Source organism: Gracilinanus agilis, chromosome 1 (genome assembly GCF_016433145.1).
Source record: "Gracilinanus agilis isolate LMUSP501 chromosome 1, AgileGrace, whole genome shotgun sequence".
Classification (NCBI taxonomy): domain Eukaryota; kingdom Metazoa; phylum Chordata; class Mammalia; order Didelphimorphia; family Didelphidae; genus Gracilinanus; species Gracilinanus agilis.
Window position 1 is genome coordinate 775,582,007 of NC_058130.1, and position 21,142 is coordinate 775,603,148.

At 39.6% G+C, this 21,142-nt stretch overlaps 1 protein-coding gene and 1 non-coding gene across 2 annotated transcripts in view; one reads left to right on the forward strand and one right to left on the reverse strand.

Moving 5' to 3' along the window:
• Positions 1-21,142, forward strand: part of ZNRF3 (zinc and ring finger 3) — a 191,124-nt gene that overhangs the window by 118,671 nt on the left and 51,311 nt on the right. Inside the window, exon 2 of the mRNA XM_044674136.1 lies at positions 1,131-1,256. Within this exon, the coding sequence (XP_044530071.1) occupies positions 1,131-1,256 (126 nt within the window). The remainder of the gene's footprint in view (positions 1-1,130; positions 1,257-21,142) is intronic.
• On the reverse strand, positions 8,917-9,023 carry LOC123232630. Its single transcript, XR_006505159.1, has one exon. It is a non-coding gene; the product is annotated as a U6 spliceosomal RNA (small nuclear RNA).

Below are 21,142 nucleotides of genomic sequence, written 5' to 3' on the forward strand. Positions count from 1 at the left end.
TCAGGAACAGGTCCCGGAGCTGCTGATGACTCGATGGGTGCCCCAAACTTGCTCTATTTCTTTTTAGCTGGGTTCGGAGCTATAGGTGAGTGTGGAGGGGGTGGGGGTGGGGCGGTTGCTCAGCTCGCGATTGAGTGAGTGAGAGCCCTTTTTAGCTTGGAAATGTCTCGATTCCACGTACCTTCCACGCTGTGCCCTGTTGTGGGGTTCCTCCGTTCGTCTGGACTTGTTTTTATGTCCCCTTGAGGAGTTTTGTATGTTTCGGTCAGGAGAGGTTAAGAGCTGCTTCTTACTCTGCCGCCATCTTAACCCGGAACCTCTGCATTTATTTTTTAATTTTAATTTTTTTTTTTTGTACAAGTAGGTTGTTTCCCCCTATCTTTGATCTCTTTGGTATACAGACCTAGTAGTGGTATTGCTGGGTCAAAGGGTATACAGTTTTACAGCCCTTTGGACACGGTTCCAGATTGTTCTTCAGGATGGTTGGATCAGGTCACAGTTCCACCAACATTGTATGTGTCCCAGTTTTCCCACTTCCTCTCCAACATTTATCATTTTCCTTTTTTGTTATATTAGCCAGTCCAATAGGTGTCAGGTAGTACCTCAGAATTGTTTTAATTTACATTTCTCTAATTAGAGACTGAACTCGGAATCAGACCCAGGCTCCCTTACTGGTGAAGCAGTGAATGCAGTGCCTGTTTGGGGAGAGAGTATTGAGTGAATGAAGGGGAATCATGAGAGCTCTTTGTTAATGGTGGGTGATGCCCAGTGATAGAATGGCTTTAGGTGCCAAGCAAAGCATTTGGGACTCCATTCCTGGTGCAGTCAGAAGGCCCTGCTGGCATTCGAACCGAAGTTCCATCTCTTTGTGTAAAGGAATATTATTTTGTTAGCGGTATGAATTGGATTTTGCAGTGAGGCGCAGTCCTGGAAGAGGGAAGACCTCTCAGGAGGCAGTCATGGCCTGTCGGGTCTGAACCAGGCTGGTGGCTGTGGGAACAGATTGGGCAGTGCTAGCGATGTCACAGCCCTTGGTCCCTTGGTGAGCCAGGGAGGGAAAGGGGAAGCAGAGTACACTCTGAGTGTAGGGTTAACTGCCTTTTCAAACTGTCTCCTGTTTTGTTTCCTAGATGCACCCCCTGGGACTCTGTAACAACAATGATGAAGAAGACTTGTATGAATATGGCTGGGTGGGGGTAGTGAAGCTGGAGCAACCAGAGCTGGACCCTAAGCCGTGTCTCACCGTCCTCGGCAAGGTAAGACCCAGCCCCTCCAAGGGATTCCCTTGGGACCTTTTCCCACTTAAGAGCAAGATACAGAGAAGAATAACCCTGGAGAGACAAGGATGTATGCGGTCACAGAACAGATTATAATACTTTCTTCTGTGCTGAAATACCCAAACTAGCACTCCACACGATAGACTCCAAGGACATAATTTTATTTATTTTAAGTTTAATGAATGTCAAAAACATCTCCATATGCAAAGTAGGACAGAAGAGAAGACTTGGACCCATGATTCCTCTACAACTTGCCTTTTGAAAATAGATAATACTGTCAATAGATTACTTTGTGCAGCTGGGCCTACTAATCTGAATTCCTCTGAACTGCCTTCAGTTTCCCCTTGGGCGTTTTAGAAGATGCTTCAGTGAAGACTTGGTTTTTATTTTGACATCACTTTCGCTAGGTCCCCCCACAGCTCTCAAAATGGAAAAAACAGAGTCGTTATAAACAAATGAAAAAAGCAAAATAGATCCATTATTGGCTCTGGCCAGAAATGTATGTGGTACTCTGCATGATGAGCCCTCCACTTCTCAGTCAAGAGGTGGGGTGGGAGCAGCCTTTCCTCACAGGTCCTCTGGAGCTGGGCTTGGGCAGGGCAATGATCCTTGTTCTTCAGCATGTCCTGCTGGTTTCTACTCTATATTCATTGTGGTTTGCTCACTTCACTGCTGGAAAAGGAGGAGGATGATTGAGCTAAATTATTGACAGCAAGTTTTTCTCCTCTTGGTCCTAGAAAATCTGGAAGTTAGAGGGAGGCAGACACAATGTAGACCTTCAAAGCTTTTTGATTTTAAATCAAATCCATAGAATTTGCCTAGCTCAAGTCTCATGTGTGTGTGTGTGTGTGTGTTTAAACCCGTGCCATCTGTCTTAGAATCAATACGTATATTGGTTCCAAGACAGAAGAACAGCAAGGGCTAGGCAGTAAGGTTTAAGTGATTTACCCAGGGTCACCCTGCTAGGCAATGACTGAATCCAGATTTGAACCCAGGACCTCTTGTCTCTAGGCTGGCTCTCCAATTACTTAATCCACTAAGCCACCTAGCTGCCCCCTAAACCTATGTATTTTTAAGCCAAATATTTCAGAGTACCTGTTGCTAATGTTTGTAGTAGAAAACCTAGCCTAGTTTTGTGGTTCCCTCTTCAGGAACCCTAGTGGTAGTCCTTGCCTTCTCAGTGATTCCAGCTTGCTTTTACTTGCTTATTAATGTAATTCTTGGCTTGAGTCCTATTACAGGAGTAGAGAAGTCATGATTCTCTTGAGTGGATTCTGGAAGTGGTCAGATACCTCTGAAGGCCGGTCAGTGCTCAAGTTTTTCTTGGCACCCTTGATTTCAGATGGTAGTCTGATGTTTGCCACGCTCCAGGAGAATGGCTTTCTTCCCACTCTCCACCGTGCTGTGATTGGAAAAAATGTGATTTGATTTGCACGACTCTGACTTGGCTTGTTTTGTTCACAGAGGATCAGTGTACGTGTATGGTGGTGTTGGTTCAGGGCTCAAAGGAACATGCCTCCTACAGTGTCAGGAGAATGAGGCCTTTGAAATTACTCTGAAGTCATGAATATCTCCTTCCTTAAGTAGAAGACCTACCTGTTCTGATTTTCCTGGCAAAGCCTTGTATGGTTGAGGCTATGTGGCTGGGAGGCCTGGGTCGGTCAAACCTCTATGCATCTATTAATGATTAAACATGATGAGGTCCATTTAATAAACATTTATTGAATGCCTCCTCCATTCTGAACATGTTGGGGGATACAGAGAAGTAGAAGAGAGGAATCTACTTAGTTCTAGCAGAAGTCTCTTGTGTGTGGGCTGCTCTCAGTGACTGTTTGGCCAGTGGTCAATTGTGTACATAGTAGGAATTTGACTTGGAAGTTTTTTCTAAATAAAAATTATTAGTTGGGGGTCAGGGGAGGCAAGGAAATGAAGCTCATTAAGGCAAGAAAATTTCATGTTTCTTTAAAACCTGGCTCAAGGCTGGTGAAATAATGACTAGGGCTTCTGTTTCTCTTTGTAATGCTCTTAAAAGAGTTATTTTCTGCTGTTTTTCTTTTCATGCAAAACACAGTTCCATATTGGTCATCATAAGAGCAAAGCCATATAAAACCCAAACCCCAAAATAAAACCAAAAATACACTGAAGTTAAAGATGACTCCAACAATTCTTTCTTTGGAGGTGGATGGCATTCCCCATCATAAATCTTTCAGGATTGTCCCAGATCAATGCATTGCTCAGAGTAGCCAAATTTTCACAGATAATTGTTACGTACGGTATTCTCCCAGTTTTGCTTATTTTACTCTGCATCAGTACCTGCAGATCTTTCCAGCTTTTCCTGAAATCATATTCCTTATGATTTCTTATAGCCCAATAGTATTCCATTTACAACAAATATCTCAGTTTGTTTAGCCATTCCCCAATTGATGGACATCCCCTCAATTTCCATTTCTTTGCCAGCACAAAAAGAACAGCCATAAATATTTTTGTTCAAATTGATCCTTTCCCCTTTTTTATGATCTCTTACAGACCCAGTAGGGGTATCACAGGATGAAAGGATATGCACAGCCTTTTGGATATAGTTCCAAATTGCCCTCCACAATAGTTGAATCAATTCACAACTCCACCAACAATGCATTAGTGTCCCAGTTTTACCACATCCCCTCCAACATATTACCACTTTTTCTTTAGCGACTTATTAGCCAGTCCGATAGGTGTGAGATGGTACTTCAGAGATGTTTTCATTTGAATTTCTCTAATCAAGTTTTATTTAGAACATTTTTATATGATTATTGACAGCTTTGATTTCTTCATCTGAAAATTGCTTATTCATATCTTTTGACCATTTGTCAATTGGGGAATGGCTTGTATTTTTATAAATTTGTTTTAGTTTTTTATAAATTTGAGAAATTAGACCTTTATCAGAGTTGTTTGTTATAAAAATTTCCCCCAGTTTGTTGTTTCTCTTCTAATCTTGGTTAAATTAGTTTTGTTTATACAAACCCTTTTTAATTTAATATAATCAAAATTATTCATTTTACATCTTATAATATTCTCTATCTCTTGTTTCATCATAAATTCTTCCCTTCTGCAAAGATCTGCCAGATAAAGTATTCTGTGTTTCCCTAATTTGGTTGTGGTAGCTCTCTTTATATCTAAATCATATATCCATTTGAGCTTATTTTGGTATAGAGTGTTGAGATAGTGGTCTCTACCTAGCTTCTGCCATACTGTTTTCCAATTTTCCCTGCAGTTTTTGTTAAAAAGTAAGTTCTTATTCCAAAAGCTGGGATCTTGGATTTATCAAACTCTAGGTTGCTAAGATCATTTACCCCTATATACTGTGTATCTAATCTGCTCCATCAATCTACTATTCTATTCATTAGCCAGTATCAGATTGTTTTAATGACTGTTGCTTTATACTACAGTTTGAGATCTGGTACTGCTAGGCCTCTTCACATTTTTTTTTCCCATTAGTTCTCTTGATATTCTTGACCTTTCATTATTCCAGATGAATTTTATTATTTTTTCTAGTTCTATAAAATAATTATTTGGTAGTTTGATTGGTATGGCACTGAATAAATAATTTAGGAGGAATTGTCATTTTTATTATATTAGCTCAGCCTACCCCATGAGCAATTAATATTTTTCCAATTGTTTGGATCAGACTTTATTTGTACAAAAAATGTTTTGCAATTGTGATCATATAAATGCTATGTTTGCCCTAGCAAGTAGATTCCCAGATATTTTATATTGTTTAGAGTGATTTTAAACTCTTGCTGCTAGTAGCTCTGTTTTTTAAAACTTTGCTAACCATACTTTATCTTTGATCTGAACCCAAGGAGGCGATGACATGAGGGTCCTGGGAAAAGAGGCATTGTGATAAGCTGAGATGTCCTTGTAGGTAATTTGGCTTTTGATCTCAAGGGTGGAACATGAGGAAAGTGGATGGGGGTAGGGGCATAGAAGACAATAGAAGGAATCAGTGAGCTCTGCTGCCAAGTCAACTTGGGGAGGGGTAAAAGCCCCTAGGAGTAGATGTTGAGACTTGCAGAGAACCCAGACAAGGGAGGAAAAGTCTCTTTTACCACAGCCATGCCAGGCATTCTGGAAAGTATGTGGGAGAATGGAGGAGAGGAAAGAAAAAGAAAGATGGCATGTACACCAGTAGCAACTTCTTTCCTTGGCCTGTCTTCACCTGAAATGCCTCCACTGGAAGCTACTGCAACACCCCCCACTCCCACCCCACCCCACCCCCGAATAAGTTAGCATGTACCATGAGGTACTCTGTTCCATCAAGGAAAAAAGAGAGGAGAAATAATGTTAGACAATAAAGTGTTTTTAAAAGGACAAAAATTGTAGCGAATACTGTGATTCCTCAGAAGCTCAGATTAAGGTGTCTTAAAGGTACAAAGCAAATTTTATTCATCTTTTATTTTATTTTATTCATGTTGAGTCCGAAAATGTAGCAGAGGCCCATATTGCTTCTGATGCCCTTCTTTGGAATTCTTTGGTCCTTCCTGTCTGGTGCTAGTCGAGCCTAACAAGGTGAGAGGGCTTGGGCAGAAGGGGCAGTCCCAAATAAACATTTGCATTCCGACTCAGCCATTTACTTGTTTGGCCTTGGTCTTGGGGAGCATTTCTCCTTGCTGGACTTCCATTTTTCTCATCAGTAAAAGGAAGGCCCATTTCTGTTCAAAGATTTTATGATTCTAAGGAATAGAACTAGAGAGTGATGGGAGGCTGGTTCTACCCTTGACAATTAGTGTGTATTCTTCATTTTTATTCTTAAAATGAAAACTTGTGTGGCTTTTTGTCAAAAGTAAGGAATTACAGGGCAGATATGTGGGTTTAGGGGATGGAGAACCAGTCCTGGAGACAGGGGGTCCTGGCTTCAAATGTGACATCAGACACTTCTTTGCTTTGTGATCTTGGGCAAGTCACTTAACCCCAGTTGCCCAGCCCTTACCGCTTTTCTTCCTTGGAACTGATACACTGTATTGATTCTAAGACAGAAGATAAGAGTAAAGAGAAAAGAAATCCAGAATTGCTCTAGAAGGGAGGGACTTTTGACAATTCAGCTGGCTCTAGTTAAAACAACATAGGGGGAGATTTGCAGTTGTGCTGGGCTGGAAACTTGGCTGTTTGACTGGACAAGTCCCTTCCCCTCTCTGGGTTTTGGTTCTCTCAACTGTAAAACAGGCCTAGAGCTCTTTGTGTTTTCTCCCTTTTAGGAAAGTCCTCTGTAAACTGCATCTGCAGATGAGTGCTAGGGATGCCCAATGGGGTTTTTGTTGCTTTGTTTGGACCATTTTGGGAGTTGTCCTGTGTCACAGGGATTTTATAGACGGGTGTATGGAAGAAGTGCTGAACTACTCCAATCACTACATTGTTCAGATCTGCACAGATAGACAAAGAACTGGCTTGAGTACTGGGGTCATATCGTGACTCTGACCCTGAGAAGGGCACCTGGCCTCAAAACTCTCTGCTGAGAAGTTGCAGAGATGCTAGCCCCACGTGGGTAAGGGGAATTTTCTCTGAAATCACAGCCACAAGCCCGGTCCCTTTTGAAGCAAAGATGTCAAGTGTGGTCAGCAGGGATGAGAGTTGCATATGACCAAGACTCTGTGTGGCTTTACTATGGGACTACGGGCAAGCCTTTCTATTCCTTCTCTGGACTTCAGTGACCTGATTGCTGAAATAGACTCAGCAAGCAGACTGCTTACAAGTGTTTTCCCTGTGATGGTGGGGAGAGATGGGAAAACATTTTAGCCAAAAGATGCCCCCTTATCACTGCTGTGCCTTTAGCTTCCACAACTGATTCATTGATTGTTTATGACATACAGGACAGGATACCCAAGTCTTCAGGGAAATGGAAAGACCCTCTCTTGTAGGGCTTTGTAGTCTGATAGACTGGTAACAATGCAGAAAGGGCCAGGGGTAGGGATCCAAGTGATAATTACCTGGGGAAAGTGAGGGAGAAGTTCCTGGAGGACCTAGTCTTTGATGTGGACTTTAAAGGGTCCCAGGCAGAATCTCATTCTTTCTGTCCTCCATGAATTAGAGAGAGTAAGACTGTTCCCTATCAGGATGACAAAGGGCACTAGAGCTCTGGCCCCAGAAGAGCTGCATTCAAGCCTGTCCTTGGATACCACCCTGATGATGACTAAGCCATTTCGCTTCCCTGGGCCTATTTCTTCATCCTCTAAATGAGGGTTTGGACTTGAGGTGTTTCCCTTGTGACATTCTATGAAATGTAGGATCCTTTCTAGCTTCAACATTCCATGATTCCAAAATGGTGCAGTAGAACATTTGTAAATATGACCTTGAGTTTGAGGGTGTTGGGAGGTGCTCAAGCTTCCCAGTTCACTAGACTGTTCAATTTACAGTAAACTTTTAGTGGTTTCATTCAAAGTTTGTCATCCAGAATTGTTACAGTGCCCTCTTGTCAACCAGGCACTCTCTTCTACCCTATTTCTAGCTCTCTATTCTGGAAAAGATATTTCTTTTAATTCAGCCTAAGGTAGATGAACTTTTAAAAGCAGATGCATTGAACCAATGATTCACATCAAACTTGTGGTCAGCTAAGGTCGTCTACCCCCACCCCTGATAGTTTTCACAAGGTTTGTTTGGAAACCTTCTCCCTAGTATATTCTCCTGGAGTTGTGTTTTTTTTTTTAATATTTTATGTTTTTAGATAAATTTTCCATGGTTACATGATTCTTGTTTTACTTTCCCCTTCACACACCCCCCCCCCCCCATATCCAACGCACATTTCCACTGGTTTTAACATGTGTGATCAATCAAGACTTATTTACACATTATTGATACTTGCTTTGGTGTGGTCATTTTGGGTCTACATCCCCAACCATGCCTGCATCAACCCATGTGTTCAAGCAGTTGTTTTTCTTCTGTGTTTCCACTCCTGCAGTTCTTCCTCTGAATGCGGGTAGAGTTCTTTTCCATAAATCCCTGAGAATTGTCCTGGGTCATTGCATTGCTGCCAGTTCAGAAGTCCATTACATTTGGTTTTACCACAGTGTATTGGTCTCTGTGTACAATGTTCTCCTGGTTCTGCTCCTTTCACTCTGCATCAATTCCTGGAGGTCTTTCCAGTTCACATGGAATTCCTCCAGTTTATTATTCCTTTGAGCACAATTCATTCAGCCATTCCCCAATTGAAGGGTATCCCTTCATTTTCCAGTTTTTTGCTACCACAAAAAGCGCAGCTATAAATATTTTCATACAAGTCTGTTTATGATCTCTTTGGGATACAAACCCAGCAAATGCTATGGCTAGATCGAAGGGCAGGCGATCTTTTAGAGCTCTTTGGGCATAGTTCCAAATTGTCATCCAGAATGGTTGGATCAATTCACAACTCCACCAGCAGTGCATTAATGTCCCAGCTTTGCCACATCCCCTCCAACATTCATTACTCTCCCCTTCTATCATTTTAGCCAATCTGCTAGGTGTGAGGTGATACCTCAGAGTTGTTTTGATTTGCATTTCTCTAATTATTAGAGATTTAGAACACTTTCTCGTGTGCTTATTGATAGTTTTGATTTCTTTATCTGAAAATTGCCTATTCATGTCCCTTGCCTATTTATCAATTGGGGAATGGCTTGATTTTTTTTTATACAATAAAAATATGGAATGCTTCACGAATTTGCGTGTCATCCTTGCGCAGGGGCCATGCTAATCTTCTCTGTATCATTCCAATTTTAGTATATGTGCTGCCGAAGCAAGCACTAGAGTTGTTTTTTAAACCAAGTAGGATGTTTCTTTTTCTTTTTTTTTTTAAATTTTTTGTTTTTGTTTTGTTTTGTTTTAAACCCTTAACTTCTGTGTATTGGATTTATAGGTGGAAGAGTGGTAAGGGTGGGCAATGGGGGTCAAGTGACTTGCCCAGGGTCACACAGCTGGGAAGTGTCTGAGGCCGGATTTGAACCCAGGACCTCCCATCTCTAGGCCTGACTCTCAATCCACTGAGCTACTCAGCTGCCCCCTCAAGTAGGATATTTCTGCATATTCCTCCTTTGAAATTTCATCTTTTGGAAGCTTGCCCTTCATTCATTAAAACCTGACCTTCATTTGACAAATAATTTTAAAAGGGCCTACTCTGTACTGTGTGAATGGAATTAGTTCACCCTCATTCATTTTTCAGACTCTAGCCACCAGGAATAATGTCATCCCACCCAATTTAGAATTAAGTAGGGAGGGGGTGGTCTGTTACCCGCACATGATAGTAAGTAACAAATCAAAAACAAGGGCAGTCCAAAACAGTGTTGAGGCTGCCATTTGTCCACTTGAAATTGGATGTGGACGCAGGAAGTGACAAAAGCTACTATCTTTTAAATATGGTGGTAACTTCCTATGGAGGCAGTTGGCGCTTTGAACTTGGTATGGAAGGATCTCTGGTGAGACCTCAGACTGCTTCCCTTTGAATTGTCATGTGGGTAAGTTAGGCTGACTCTCTTTCACTTCCCTTGGAGTTTCTGGAGGCTCTAGCCTTAAGGAGGCCTCTCTTATTGGAGGAGGCCTTGTGGCTAGGAAGCCTTGTTTAATTAACCTCTGTGCCTCTCTGCTGCGGCCTCTAAATTCCTACCTGGTTCGGGCCTTGGGTCCAGGCCAGAGTTTCTCTCTCTCAACTTCCCTATCTTCATCCTTTCTAATTGTGAATAAACCACCACAAAAGTCATCCTGACTTGGGTCTATTTTATTTTGAAATCGAGTTAATCGATTTCTGGTGACCATGCCTTAAATATCCAGTCTCCCCTCTTACAGTACAGAGTAGTGTGCTAAGGGCTGAGGATGGGAGGGAACCAGAAATAGGACATACAGTATTCACCTTGACAGAGCTCCCAGGCTCATTGGGAACTAACACATATATCATTGAAGCTGTATCATGGAAAAGATCACGATGTCTCCTGTAAGAGAAACAACTAAATCTGAGATGTATTCATGGCCAGGAGACAAGGAGTAAAGGAAGCCCCATAACTAGAGAAGAGGGCCAATGAGCAGGGAGAAGTGGGCTACGTGGCATCTCTGCTAATCTGTGGGAAAGACGATTTTGAATGACAAGCCTAAGAAGTTTAAACTTCCTGTCCCTGGGAATAAAGAACTGTAGTAAGCGTTTAACTTAGGACACACCAAGCTTGGGCAAAGGGAGCAATATCAGGGAAGTGTCTGAGGAAGATTATTCTGACAGCATTGCACAGCAGGGTTGGAAAGGGTGCTTACTCCTGGGAGGTGTGTTTGCCCAGAATTGAGTGAGCTGCCCCTGGAATGATGACAGTTATTGTCAAATGTAGGAAGCCTGAAGTTCTAACCTTGATCCCTCACTTGTCCTCCTTTTTCCTGGTTAGGCCAAGAAGGGTTCAGTGACAGAATGGTGGGATTGCATGTGACAGTGCCAGCAGAGGTTGCTTCATTCTGCCATCTGCCACCCATCTCCTTGATCTCATCACTGTGCTGCTTACTCACACCATGACTGACTACCTCCTTCAGCCTCTCTCCCTTCTTACTGGAGGGTGGAGTAGCAAAGTCCTTCCTCTCAATACCTTCCTTTATACAGGGCAGAAACTGGGCTTTCTGGCTCAACCCACTTTGCATCTGCTATCCTCCCTGCTTTTAACTTCATAGAAGATGCACCCCTGCGCTCGTACCCCCTTGCCATTCCTCCCCTTTCCCAGCTTTCCTCCCCCCTTTTGTATGTTGTCTTCTGTCGTTAGATTGTAAACTCTTTGAGGGCCAGGACTTTCTTTTTATAAATTGTATCCCCTATGCTTGGCACAGGTGCTTAATAAATGCAGATTGGATTAGATTGGAAGCACCTGACAGGATGGTGAGGTACTAGAGAAATAATAATGCCTTACAGTTAGATGTAGAGTTCCAATTGGTATATACAATTTACAAAGTGCTTTCACATATATAAAACCCCTTTTAGTTCCCACAGTAACTGAGGTAGGAAGATTAGGGACTATCATTGTTCCTCTTTTAAAGATAAAGGAAACTGAGACCAAGAGAACTGTGGCATATCTACTGTGGCATAGACACATTGGTAGCTGTTGATGACAATTATGGTTAATCTCAACCTCTGAAATGAGTTTGCTCTCATGTGTGGATTAACCGGCCCTCATGTGGTCTGGTAAACCATTGAACCTTGTGGACAGCGATCTTAAAGTTGTCAGGGACCATTGAGATGTTTAGATCTTGATGCAAACTTGTGCTTACCTGGAACTAGGACCCTATTGTAAGAACATATGATGAATCAAAGAATAAGTCCTTTCTAAAAAAGTTAATGGGGGGTAGCTGGATAGCTCAGTGGAGTGAGAGTCAGGCCTAGAGACGGGAGGTCCTAGGTTCAAATCTGGCCTCAGCCACTTCCCAGCTGTGTGACCCTGGGCAAGTCACTTGACCCCCATTGCCCACCCTTACCAATCTTCCACCTATGAGACCATACACTGAAGTACAAGGGTTTATTAAAAAAAAAAAAAAAAAAAGTTAATGAATGCTACCAGTTGGAACAATGGCTTCAGCAAAGTTGTAAGCAGCATTTCAACATATTAACAAAATACAAGAAGCCAAAACAGAATGGGAAGCCCCATTCCACAACTATCTGGGGAAATGCACAAACTATCTGGGGATTGACCCAAAAAGACACACACAAGACTTGCATAAATTCAGTTACAAAGAGCTCCTTAAAGAAATAAAGAACTGAAATACCAGAAGCAGTGTTTAGTGCTCGTGACCAGTCTGTGCCAATATAATAAAAATGACAATACTCTCAAAATTAATTCATGTTTTTAATGCTATACCAATCAGATTACCAAGAGTATGCTTTTTAGAACCTAACATAGTAATTTTTTAAAAATCATTTGGAAAAACAAAAAGATCTAGAATACCAAGGGAAATGATGACAAGGATTAGCGTCAAAGGGTGAATTGCACTTCTAGACCTCAAACTATAGTATAAAACAGTGGTGGGCAAACTTTTTAAAGAGGGGCCAAAGGAAAGGAAGTGCTCCTCTGTCAGTCTGTTTCTAAGGCAACTCTTTTGAAGTTTCATTGTTTTGTATCCTACTCATTGTATTAGTCAGATAATGTCGTGAGGCTGGATAGAGCATTTTTCAAGGGGCCACATCTGGTCTATGGGCTGTATTTGCCCATCACTGGTATAAAACATCAAACAATATTAAGTCGTCAAAACCATCTGATATTGGTTTTTAAAAAAAGATCAACAAAACAGTAGATAAGGGAGAATCAGAAACAATGAAACTCAAGATCCCAGTGTTCAATAAATCAAATGTTACATAGGGAAAAAAATTTCCCATTTGATAAAAACTGCTAAGAAAAGTGTAAAGCAATCTGATAGAAATTAAGCTTAGACCAACACCTTATATCATATTCCTCAAAACTTTCTAAATGATTCACGATCTTAATACTAAAGATCATACTATTAAAAAATTAGAAGATAAGCAGGTCATATCCTTTCAGAGCCATGGGTATGAGCTATATTCTTAGCCAAACAAGTGATAGAGACCATTAAAAAAGATGAAATATAAAACTTTGATTACTGGAAACTGAAAAGCTTGGGCACAGATAAAAACACATTTAAGATAGGAAGAGAAGTAGTCAAAAGGGAAAAAACTTTGTATCAAATTTCTTTGATAATGGTTTGGTTTTCAAGATGTATAAACAATTTATTATATTTTATTTGTTATTTATTATGTATTTATACACACACCTACAAACCAATAGCCATTCAAGATAGAGAAACAAGAAAGAGGATGTGAAAAAAACAGTTCTTAAGAGTTGTATACGGGGAGCAGCTGGGTAGCTCAGTGCATTGAGAGCCAGGCCTAGAGACGGGAGGTCCTAGGTTCAAATCTGGCCTCAGACACTTCCCAGCTGTGTGACCCTGGGAAAGTCACTTGACCCCCATTGCCTACCCTTACCACTCTTCTACCTAGGAGCCAATACACAGAAGTTAAGGGTTTAAAAAAAAAAAAAGAGTTGCATACTATTCACAAACAAATTAAAAAATGCAAATTAATTACTATTCACAAACAAATTAAAAGATGCAAATTAAAACAGCGCTAAGATTTCACCTCATACCCTTCAAATAAGCAAAAATGACCAGAAATAGTAACACCCAATGTTGGAGAGATTGTAGAATAAAGACACTCTATCATAGTTGTGGAGCTGTGAATGTATGACTGTTTTGGAAAGCAATATGGAATTATGCAAACAATATGTTTCTTGCTGAAGGCACCAAACCTTACATTCAACTGAATGGTGGCTTATTATATACCTACCCCTTCTATTTCAGCTAATCCATCCAAACACACTCATGTTCCCAGTCCTGTCTATTGCTTCTCTTTCCCACTTCCAGATACCCGAAGGATACATTATGCACCATTTGTTTGGGAAGTGTATTTCCTAGTCCACATTCTCCTCAAGTATGAAATCAAGACTGACCAATTAAAAGAGAAATCAGCTGCATGTACTTAGAAACATTATCTTTGTCTGAGGATTGATTGAAGTATCTGTTGGGAGCCAAGACTCCATTTTAATGGCAAATACATCGGATCGAGTTCAGCCCCAGAATTTTTTATCAGTGGGACTTGGCCAGCTATGATGGGTTAGCAGGACTCTAGAATTAGCTAATTTGGCATTACTTGACTTTGGAGATATCTTTGCCCTTTTATTTCATAATTCTTACATCATAGACTTAAGGACAGAGAACCTGATCAGTCTTGGAAGTCAGAGAGGCTCACACTTCTTATCATGGATGCATGGACAGGATGGGCAGAATGGGTTTGGCTTTTGCCACCAGTAAGTCTGACCAGGATATTCACTTGGTAATATCAAAGGGACATGACTACAACTTCCAAAAATGACTGAATGCTGAGACTACTGCTTCAGCTGATAGCAGGCTCTGTGGAAACCAATTTTTCATGAACCAAAGTTCATATCTAATGATATCGTTATGCACTGCACTGCACAATCATTTATTTTCCTGGATGAGAAAAAGGTGGGAAAGGGGAGAAATTATTATGTTAACATAATGCAACACAACATGTTAACAGTCTTTACACCATTGAAATTCATTCATACTTAGTTCTGCTTAGCATAAAAGAACAAAATTTTAGCCAAATAAATAAATGAATGAATAAACAAATAAGTATGTTCCCAGTCAACTCTATTGAATGTCCTATTCTTTTTTTGTTTACATATGTTTGCATCTCCCAAGCAAATTTGTAAACTTTTTGAGGCAAGGCTATCATGTGATACTGTTTTGAAATTATTTACAGGCATTTCCTAGGTGCTTCTTACTTATATAGAAAGGTAAATAATCTTTTTTTTTCCTCTGAAAGATGAGGTATGCATAAAAATCCACTTCTCTTTCATGGAATAGAATCTTTTTTCATCCAAGATTTTCAGATCTCAGTTTAAGCATCAGTTAGTTCAACTTTGTATATAGTCTTTTTTTTTTTAAACATTTAACTTCCATCTTAAAATAGATATTGATTTGAACCCAGAATCTCCTGTCTCCAGGCCTGGCTCTTGATGTACCGAGCCACCTAGCTGCCCTTGCATATACTTTTTTTTGAACCCATATCTTATCTCTTAGAATCAAGGCTGTGTATTGTTTGCAAGGCAAAATGGTAAGGGATAGGCATTAGGGGTTAAGTGACTTACAAGGGGGTAACACAACTTGGAAATGTCTGGGATCAGATTTGAACCCAGGAATGCTATCTCTTGGCCTGGATATCGATCCAGTGATGTATCAACCCCCACCCCACCCATCCCCATATTCTTAAAAAGAGAAAGAATAAAGTACCTTCCATAAAATTTATCCTGAAGAAAAGATCAGCAACATATGGAATGATGCTGTGTCCCTTCAGCTTCCTCCAGCCCCCAAAGAAAAGCTATTTTAAAGTCCTCCTTGGCATCTTGAATTCAGCTGTTCTTTCTAACATGGTGTTTTTGTTGCAGAAGAATTTGAAGCAAAGAAGAAAGGTGTCAAGTTTTAAACAGTATAAAATAGATGAGGAGTTCATGAAGGACTAACTGAAACCATTATTTGTTTTTGTTTTTTAATTTCATTTTTATTGTCATGCAAAACACAATTCCATATTGGTCATTGTTGTAAGAGCAAACTCTTACATAACCCAAACCCCAAAACAAAGCCATAAATACACTGATGTGAAAGATGACTCCTACAGTTCTTTCTCTAGAGGTACATAGCATTCCTGCATTGCTCAGAGTAGCCAAGTTTTCACAGATAATCATTGTTCAGTATTGCCATGTACAATGTTCATTCTCTTGGTTCTGCTTATTTCACTCTGCATCAGTTCCTGCAGATCTTTCCAACTTTTCCTGAAATTGTCTTATTTATAATTTCTTATAGCCCAAAAGTATTTCATCATCAATATGTACCACAATTTGTTCATCCATTCCCTAATTGATGAACATCCCCTCAATTTGTAATTCTTTGCCACCACAAAAAGAGCAACTATGAATATTTTTGTACAAGTAGGTCCTTTTCTCTTTTTTATGATCTCTTTGGGATATAGACCCAGTAGTGGTATCACAGGGTGAAAGGGTATGCACAGTTTTATAGCCTTTTGGATATAGTTCCAAATTGCCCTCCAGAATGGTTGAATCAGTTCACAATTCCACCAACAATGTGTTAGTGGCCCAATTTTGCCACATCTTCTCCAACATTTACCACTTTCTTTTACTGCCATATTGGCCACTCTGATAGGTTTGAGGTGGTACCTCAGCATTGTTTCAATTTGCATTTCTCTAATAAAAAATGATTTAGAACATTTCTTTCATGTGATTATTGATGGCTTTGATTTCTTTAACTGAAAATTGTTTGTTCATTTCCTTTGACCATTTGTCAGTTGGTGAATGGCTTATGTTCTTATAAATTTGACTTAGTTCTTTATAAATTTTAGAAATTAGGCCAGTGATTCCCAAAGTGGGTGCCACCGCCCCCTCGTGGGTGCTGCAGCAATCCGGGGTGGGGTGGTGATGGCCACAGGTGCATTTGGGGGCAGTGAATAACTGTAAGGAGGCGGTGATAGTATGTGACAGGGGGCGCTAAGTAATATTTTTTCTGGAAAGGGGGTAATAGACCAAAAAAGTTTGGGAACCACTGAATTAGACCTTTATCAGAGATGTTTGTCATAAAAAAATTTTCCCCAGTTTGTTGTTTCCCTTCTAATCTTGGTTAGATTAGTTTTGTTTGTACAAATCCATTTTAACTTAATATAATCAAAATTATTCATTTTACATCTTAAAATATTCTCTGTCTCTTGATTGGTCATAAATTCTCCCATTCTCCATAGATTTGCCAGGTAAACTATTCTGTGTTCCCCTAATTTGGTTATGGTATCACTCTTTATATCTAAATCATATATCTATTTTGAGCTTATCTTGGTATAAAGCAGTGATGGTGAACCTATGGCACATAGAGCATTCTGTGGGCACCCCCCCCCCCAAATAGTTCATTACTAGAAAGGCAGAGTGACTTGGGCAGAACTGCTTTCCTTCCCCTTCTGATCTCCTGAAGCTTCTCTTTCTCAGGGTAAAAGTTGCTAGTTACTTCAGCTGGTCCTTTTATGACATGATCTCCCAACCCCTCACCATGCTGGTTGCCTTCCTCTGAATTTGCTCCAATTTGTCAGTGGTCCTTCTGCTAGTGTGGTGTCCGTAACTGACCACATTGTGGTCTGACTACAACAGGGCTATCACCTCCCTTGTGGTTTCTGGAGACCTCAAATTGATCTGGTGTTTGGGGGAACCCTATAGTAGTTCCACAAGGACTGACCAGAGGAAGCCTCCTCAACTCCCAAACATAACTCTTATGGACTGAAGCTGTTGAGAAGTTAGAGAAACCCTGGTCTATTCACCTAAGTGTCTGTGAGATCATTCCCCTTCTGTTCTCTCTTCCTTGGTTTGTTCTCCACTGGGGAGGGAGGAGAATGACTTTTCTCTCTTGCTATGGACAGTATCAGGACTGGACTGAACCTCCCTTATAAACTTTCAGTCCAAGCTACACGGAGCCTAGATCTCCTTTCCACCATACCTAGTGCTTGGTCAGTGACTCATCCAGCCACTTCCTAAGGACCCTCAAGGGCCTTCCTTCTCTGCAGTCTAAAATGCTCCTGAACTAGCTTCTGTTTCTTGTACACAATGTTCCATCCCTGGGCTTTCTGTCTGCCCTGATTCTTCCCTGTGCCTGGGATTTGATTATTAATTTTCTTGTTTTTAATCCTAATTTCCTGAGATAGATCACATTCAAATAACTCATGCCTTAATTTGGTCTTTGCAAGTCTAATTTTAAAATGTACGGCTTCAAAAGCTTTCTTTTTTCAGTCTTCCATCAGATTCTGGCATATGGTCAGAACAATCTTGGGAAGCCAAAATGGTGGAGCTTAAGTAGCTCCTTGACAAAGGCAAAAGGTTTTATTGTTTTAATTCAGATTTACTATTTAACTATCTCAGCTTTCTCTTCCCCACCCCTTTCATAAAGGATATCAGGAGCCTGAAAACATGTTCTTCACAGATAAGAATTTATTTTTGTTGGGTATGACTTATTTCACTTTTTTTTAAAGAATGCTATTACATTTTTTAAAATTATTTCATTTACTAAAGCTGAATGAAAGGAGAGGTTCCTATAGTTCAACTGAAAAATCCAGTGGATTCCAAAGTCACATTATTCAAATTCACACTATTTGAATTTATTACATATAAAATATGGTCATTGGTTCTTGCCCCAAAGGAAATATTCCAATGAAAAAAATTTAAGTAGAATTTTTTCAATTTAGTTTATAATTCATTTCAGTTACTGTAACAGGAAATTATAAGAATAATATATTTCTGATTTGTTGATTACAAAATAATAGTGGTCACAGAAAACAAAATTTTAAAAATTAGAAACTGTTACTAAAGTTCATATTTAAGTATAAAAACTTATACTGGTGATGTGACAAAAAGTCACTATCACTGAAAATTTTTTTAGCAACATAAAGTAAGCTGTCGCCTCTCTCTTTAAATCTTTATATATATGCTGGTAAGTAGAGAAAGCTTTATCTAAATTTTGGAAATTTTCATGCTCATATTCTCCTACAGTGAACCAGTGCAGAGTTGGATGGGTTTACCATTATCCAAAATCAGTCATACTTCAAACCAATATTGTTGTCATTGCAATGTTTTTCAGTATTTGGCTAAGATAACTTGAAAATTGATCTTCAGAAACAACTTTCGTCTCCTAAGCTTTCTTATTTGAGCCACTACAGAACCGAAGTTGATCAGTGATTGTAGGCTGTCAGAGCTCAAGGATTTGAGACTGATAAGCATTGGTTTCCATTTAAAATCCTTATTCATAAGTACTTCCCTTTTAATAAAAGTGTTAGGCAATCCTTAGACACTTTAAAGCCAGGTTAAGTTTTTTCTTTCTTAGAAATGTATGGTCTCATAGGTATCCTTTTCCAGAATAAGTTTGTTTTCTCCCAATTAAGAGGTCATTGATCAGTGTCTCCCCTTTCTTCTCTCATTTTTTCAAAACTTCAGGATACTTAGCTGCCACAATCCTCATCTGCCCCAGATCATCCTGTCAGGGATTTTAACATGAAATTGAATTCTGTTTGTAAACAGATTGAAGCATCCAATGAACCAACTGACACTTGCAGGAAAAGTTTCTTTCTTCACTGTCCACTTCATTTGCATTTTATTTTACTTCCTTAAGCAAATGTGAAGCTTTTTTTTTTCCTCAATGGTTAATCTGGATTGTTAAAAGACACCCCATTTCTGTCATTATAATCCTCCTATTCCTTGCCCTTGTTTGCAATCCACAAAAAAGAATCCCTAGAATTTCTTTGTTTTCAACTTTCAGCTTGTTTTGAAGTATCCCATGCCATAAATCCGGACATTGTAGCTTTGTTGTCCTGTTTTAAAGTTCCTATCACCAAGTTTGTGGTAGTCTAACATCTAATTTTTGTTCTAATATAATCATGTCTCTTCCTTTCTTTTGCTTTGCCATTGTCTCCATCTGAAGTATTCTTCCTTTTGTCTGTTTTGGTAAGATCTTGCCTAAAGTTTTTTTTTTACGCATCTGTTAGTAACAGCTATTTTCTTCTGTGGGGTATTTAATTGTGTCTATGTTATTAAAGGATAAAATATGTTGGTATTTTACAATACTTTATGTATATATTATATATTTCTGAGTTTCTAAACTTTTTCTGTGTTACTGCTGGCCTTCGTGTGTTGTCTCCCAAAATTCCCATTTAATTTTTTATGTCAGCCCACATATCAAAACCACAACGGGAAAGTCAAGATGTAGAAGTGATGCCTGTATTTACAAAGCATCACATCCACACATGAAATATAATATCCATGCTACATATGAAGTCATGCAAAACATTTTGGGGGTTTTAAAATTAATATTCAGTATCTCCAAAGTATAATATTTGTAAAGATTTAGTAATATTTAACTAGAGAGCTAGAGAACACAGGGAACATCCCCCACTCACGTCATGTAGAAGAGAGAGCTAGGGCAACAAGGACGGGTCACCACTCAATTCACATGCAAGAGAGAGCTAGAGGGGTGTTACCCAAAACTTATATACAATCACGCAAAAGACACATGAAAACAGAATTCAAAAGGAACTGTGGGTAATACAGAAAGGAATTTCAGGCAATTCTGTTCCAGGGGTTCAAGATTTTCCAACTATACAATTTCCAAGTTAGCCATATTTCAAAAGGAGGGAAAAAACAAGAAAAAGAAAAAATAGGATTCATTCTGCATTCAGAGGTCATCCGTTCTCTCTCTGGAGGTGGCTAGCATTTTTTTTTTTAAATCATACATAAGTCCTTTGGAATTGCCTTGGATCATTGTACTGATCAGAGGAGGTAATTCTTCCTCGGTTGATCATCATGTGATGTTGCTATCAGTGTTCTCCTGGTCCTTTTCACTTCGTTTTTCATCATTTCATATGTCTTCCCGAGTCCAAAACCAGCCCCTTTGTCATTTTTTTATAGCGTAAATGTACTCCATCACAATTATATGCCACAACTTGTTTGGCCAATCCTCATCTGATGTGCATCTCCTCAGTTTCCAGTTCCAGTTTGTTACTACAAAAAAAATTGCTGTAAATATTTTTGTACATACAGGTCCTTTTTCTTTGATCTTTTGGGGATGTAGACTTGGTAGTATTATTGCTGGTTCAATTTTAAAACCCCTTCGGGGTTGTCCAAAATGTTCTCCAAAATGGCTGGACCAGTTCACAACTCTACCACAATTCATTGTTGTTACTCTTTGTGATTCCATTTGAGGTTTTCTTAGCAAAGATACTACAGTGGTTTGCCATTTCCTTCTCCAAACAATGCATTAGAATACCTATTTTCCATAGTCCCTCTAGCGTTTATCATTCTCTTTTTCTGTCATGTTAGCTAATCTGATAGATGTGAGATGGTACCTCAAGAGTTTTAAATTTGCGTTTCTCTTAATTATTCGTGATTTAGAGATTTTTCCATATTAATTATTAATAGCTTCAGTTTCTTCTGAAAACTCTTTTCATAACTTTTGACCACTTATCAACTTGGTAATTGCTCCTATTTTTATAAATTTGGCTCCCTTCCCTATGTATTTGAGAAATGGCACCTTGTTAGAGAAATTTACTGTAAATATCCTCCTCCCCCCAGTTTCTTGCTTTCAGAAAGTGGGATTTTAGTTGGTACTTAAAGGAAATCAGAGAGATCAGTAGTGGGAATGGAGGTGGGGGAGCATTATAGGCTTGGTGTATAGCCAAAGAAAAAAGGAACCCAGAGCCAAGGGGTGGAGGGTTTTGTTGG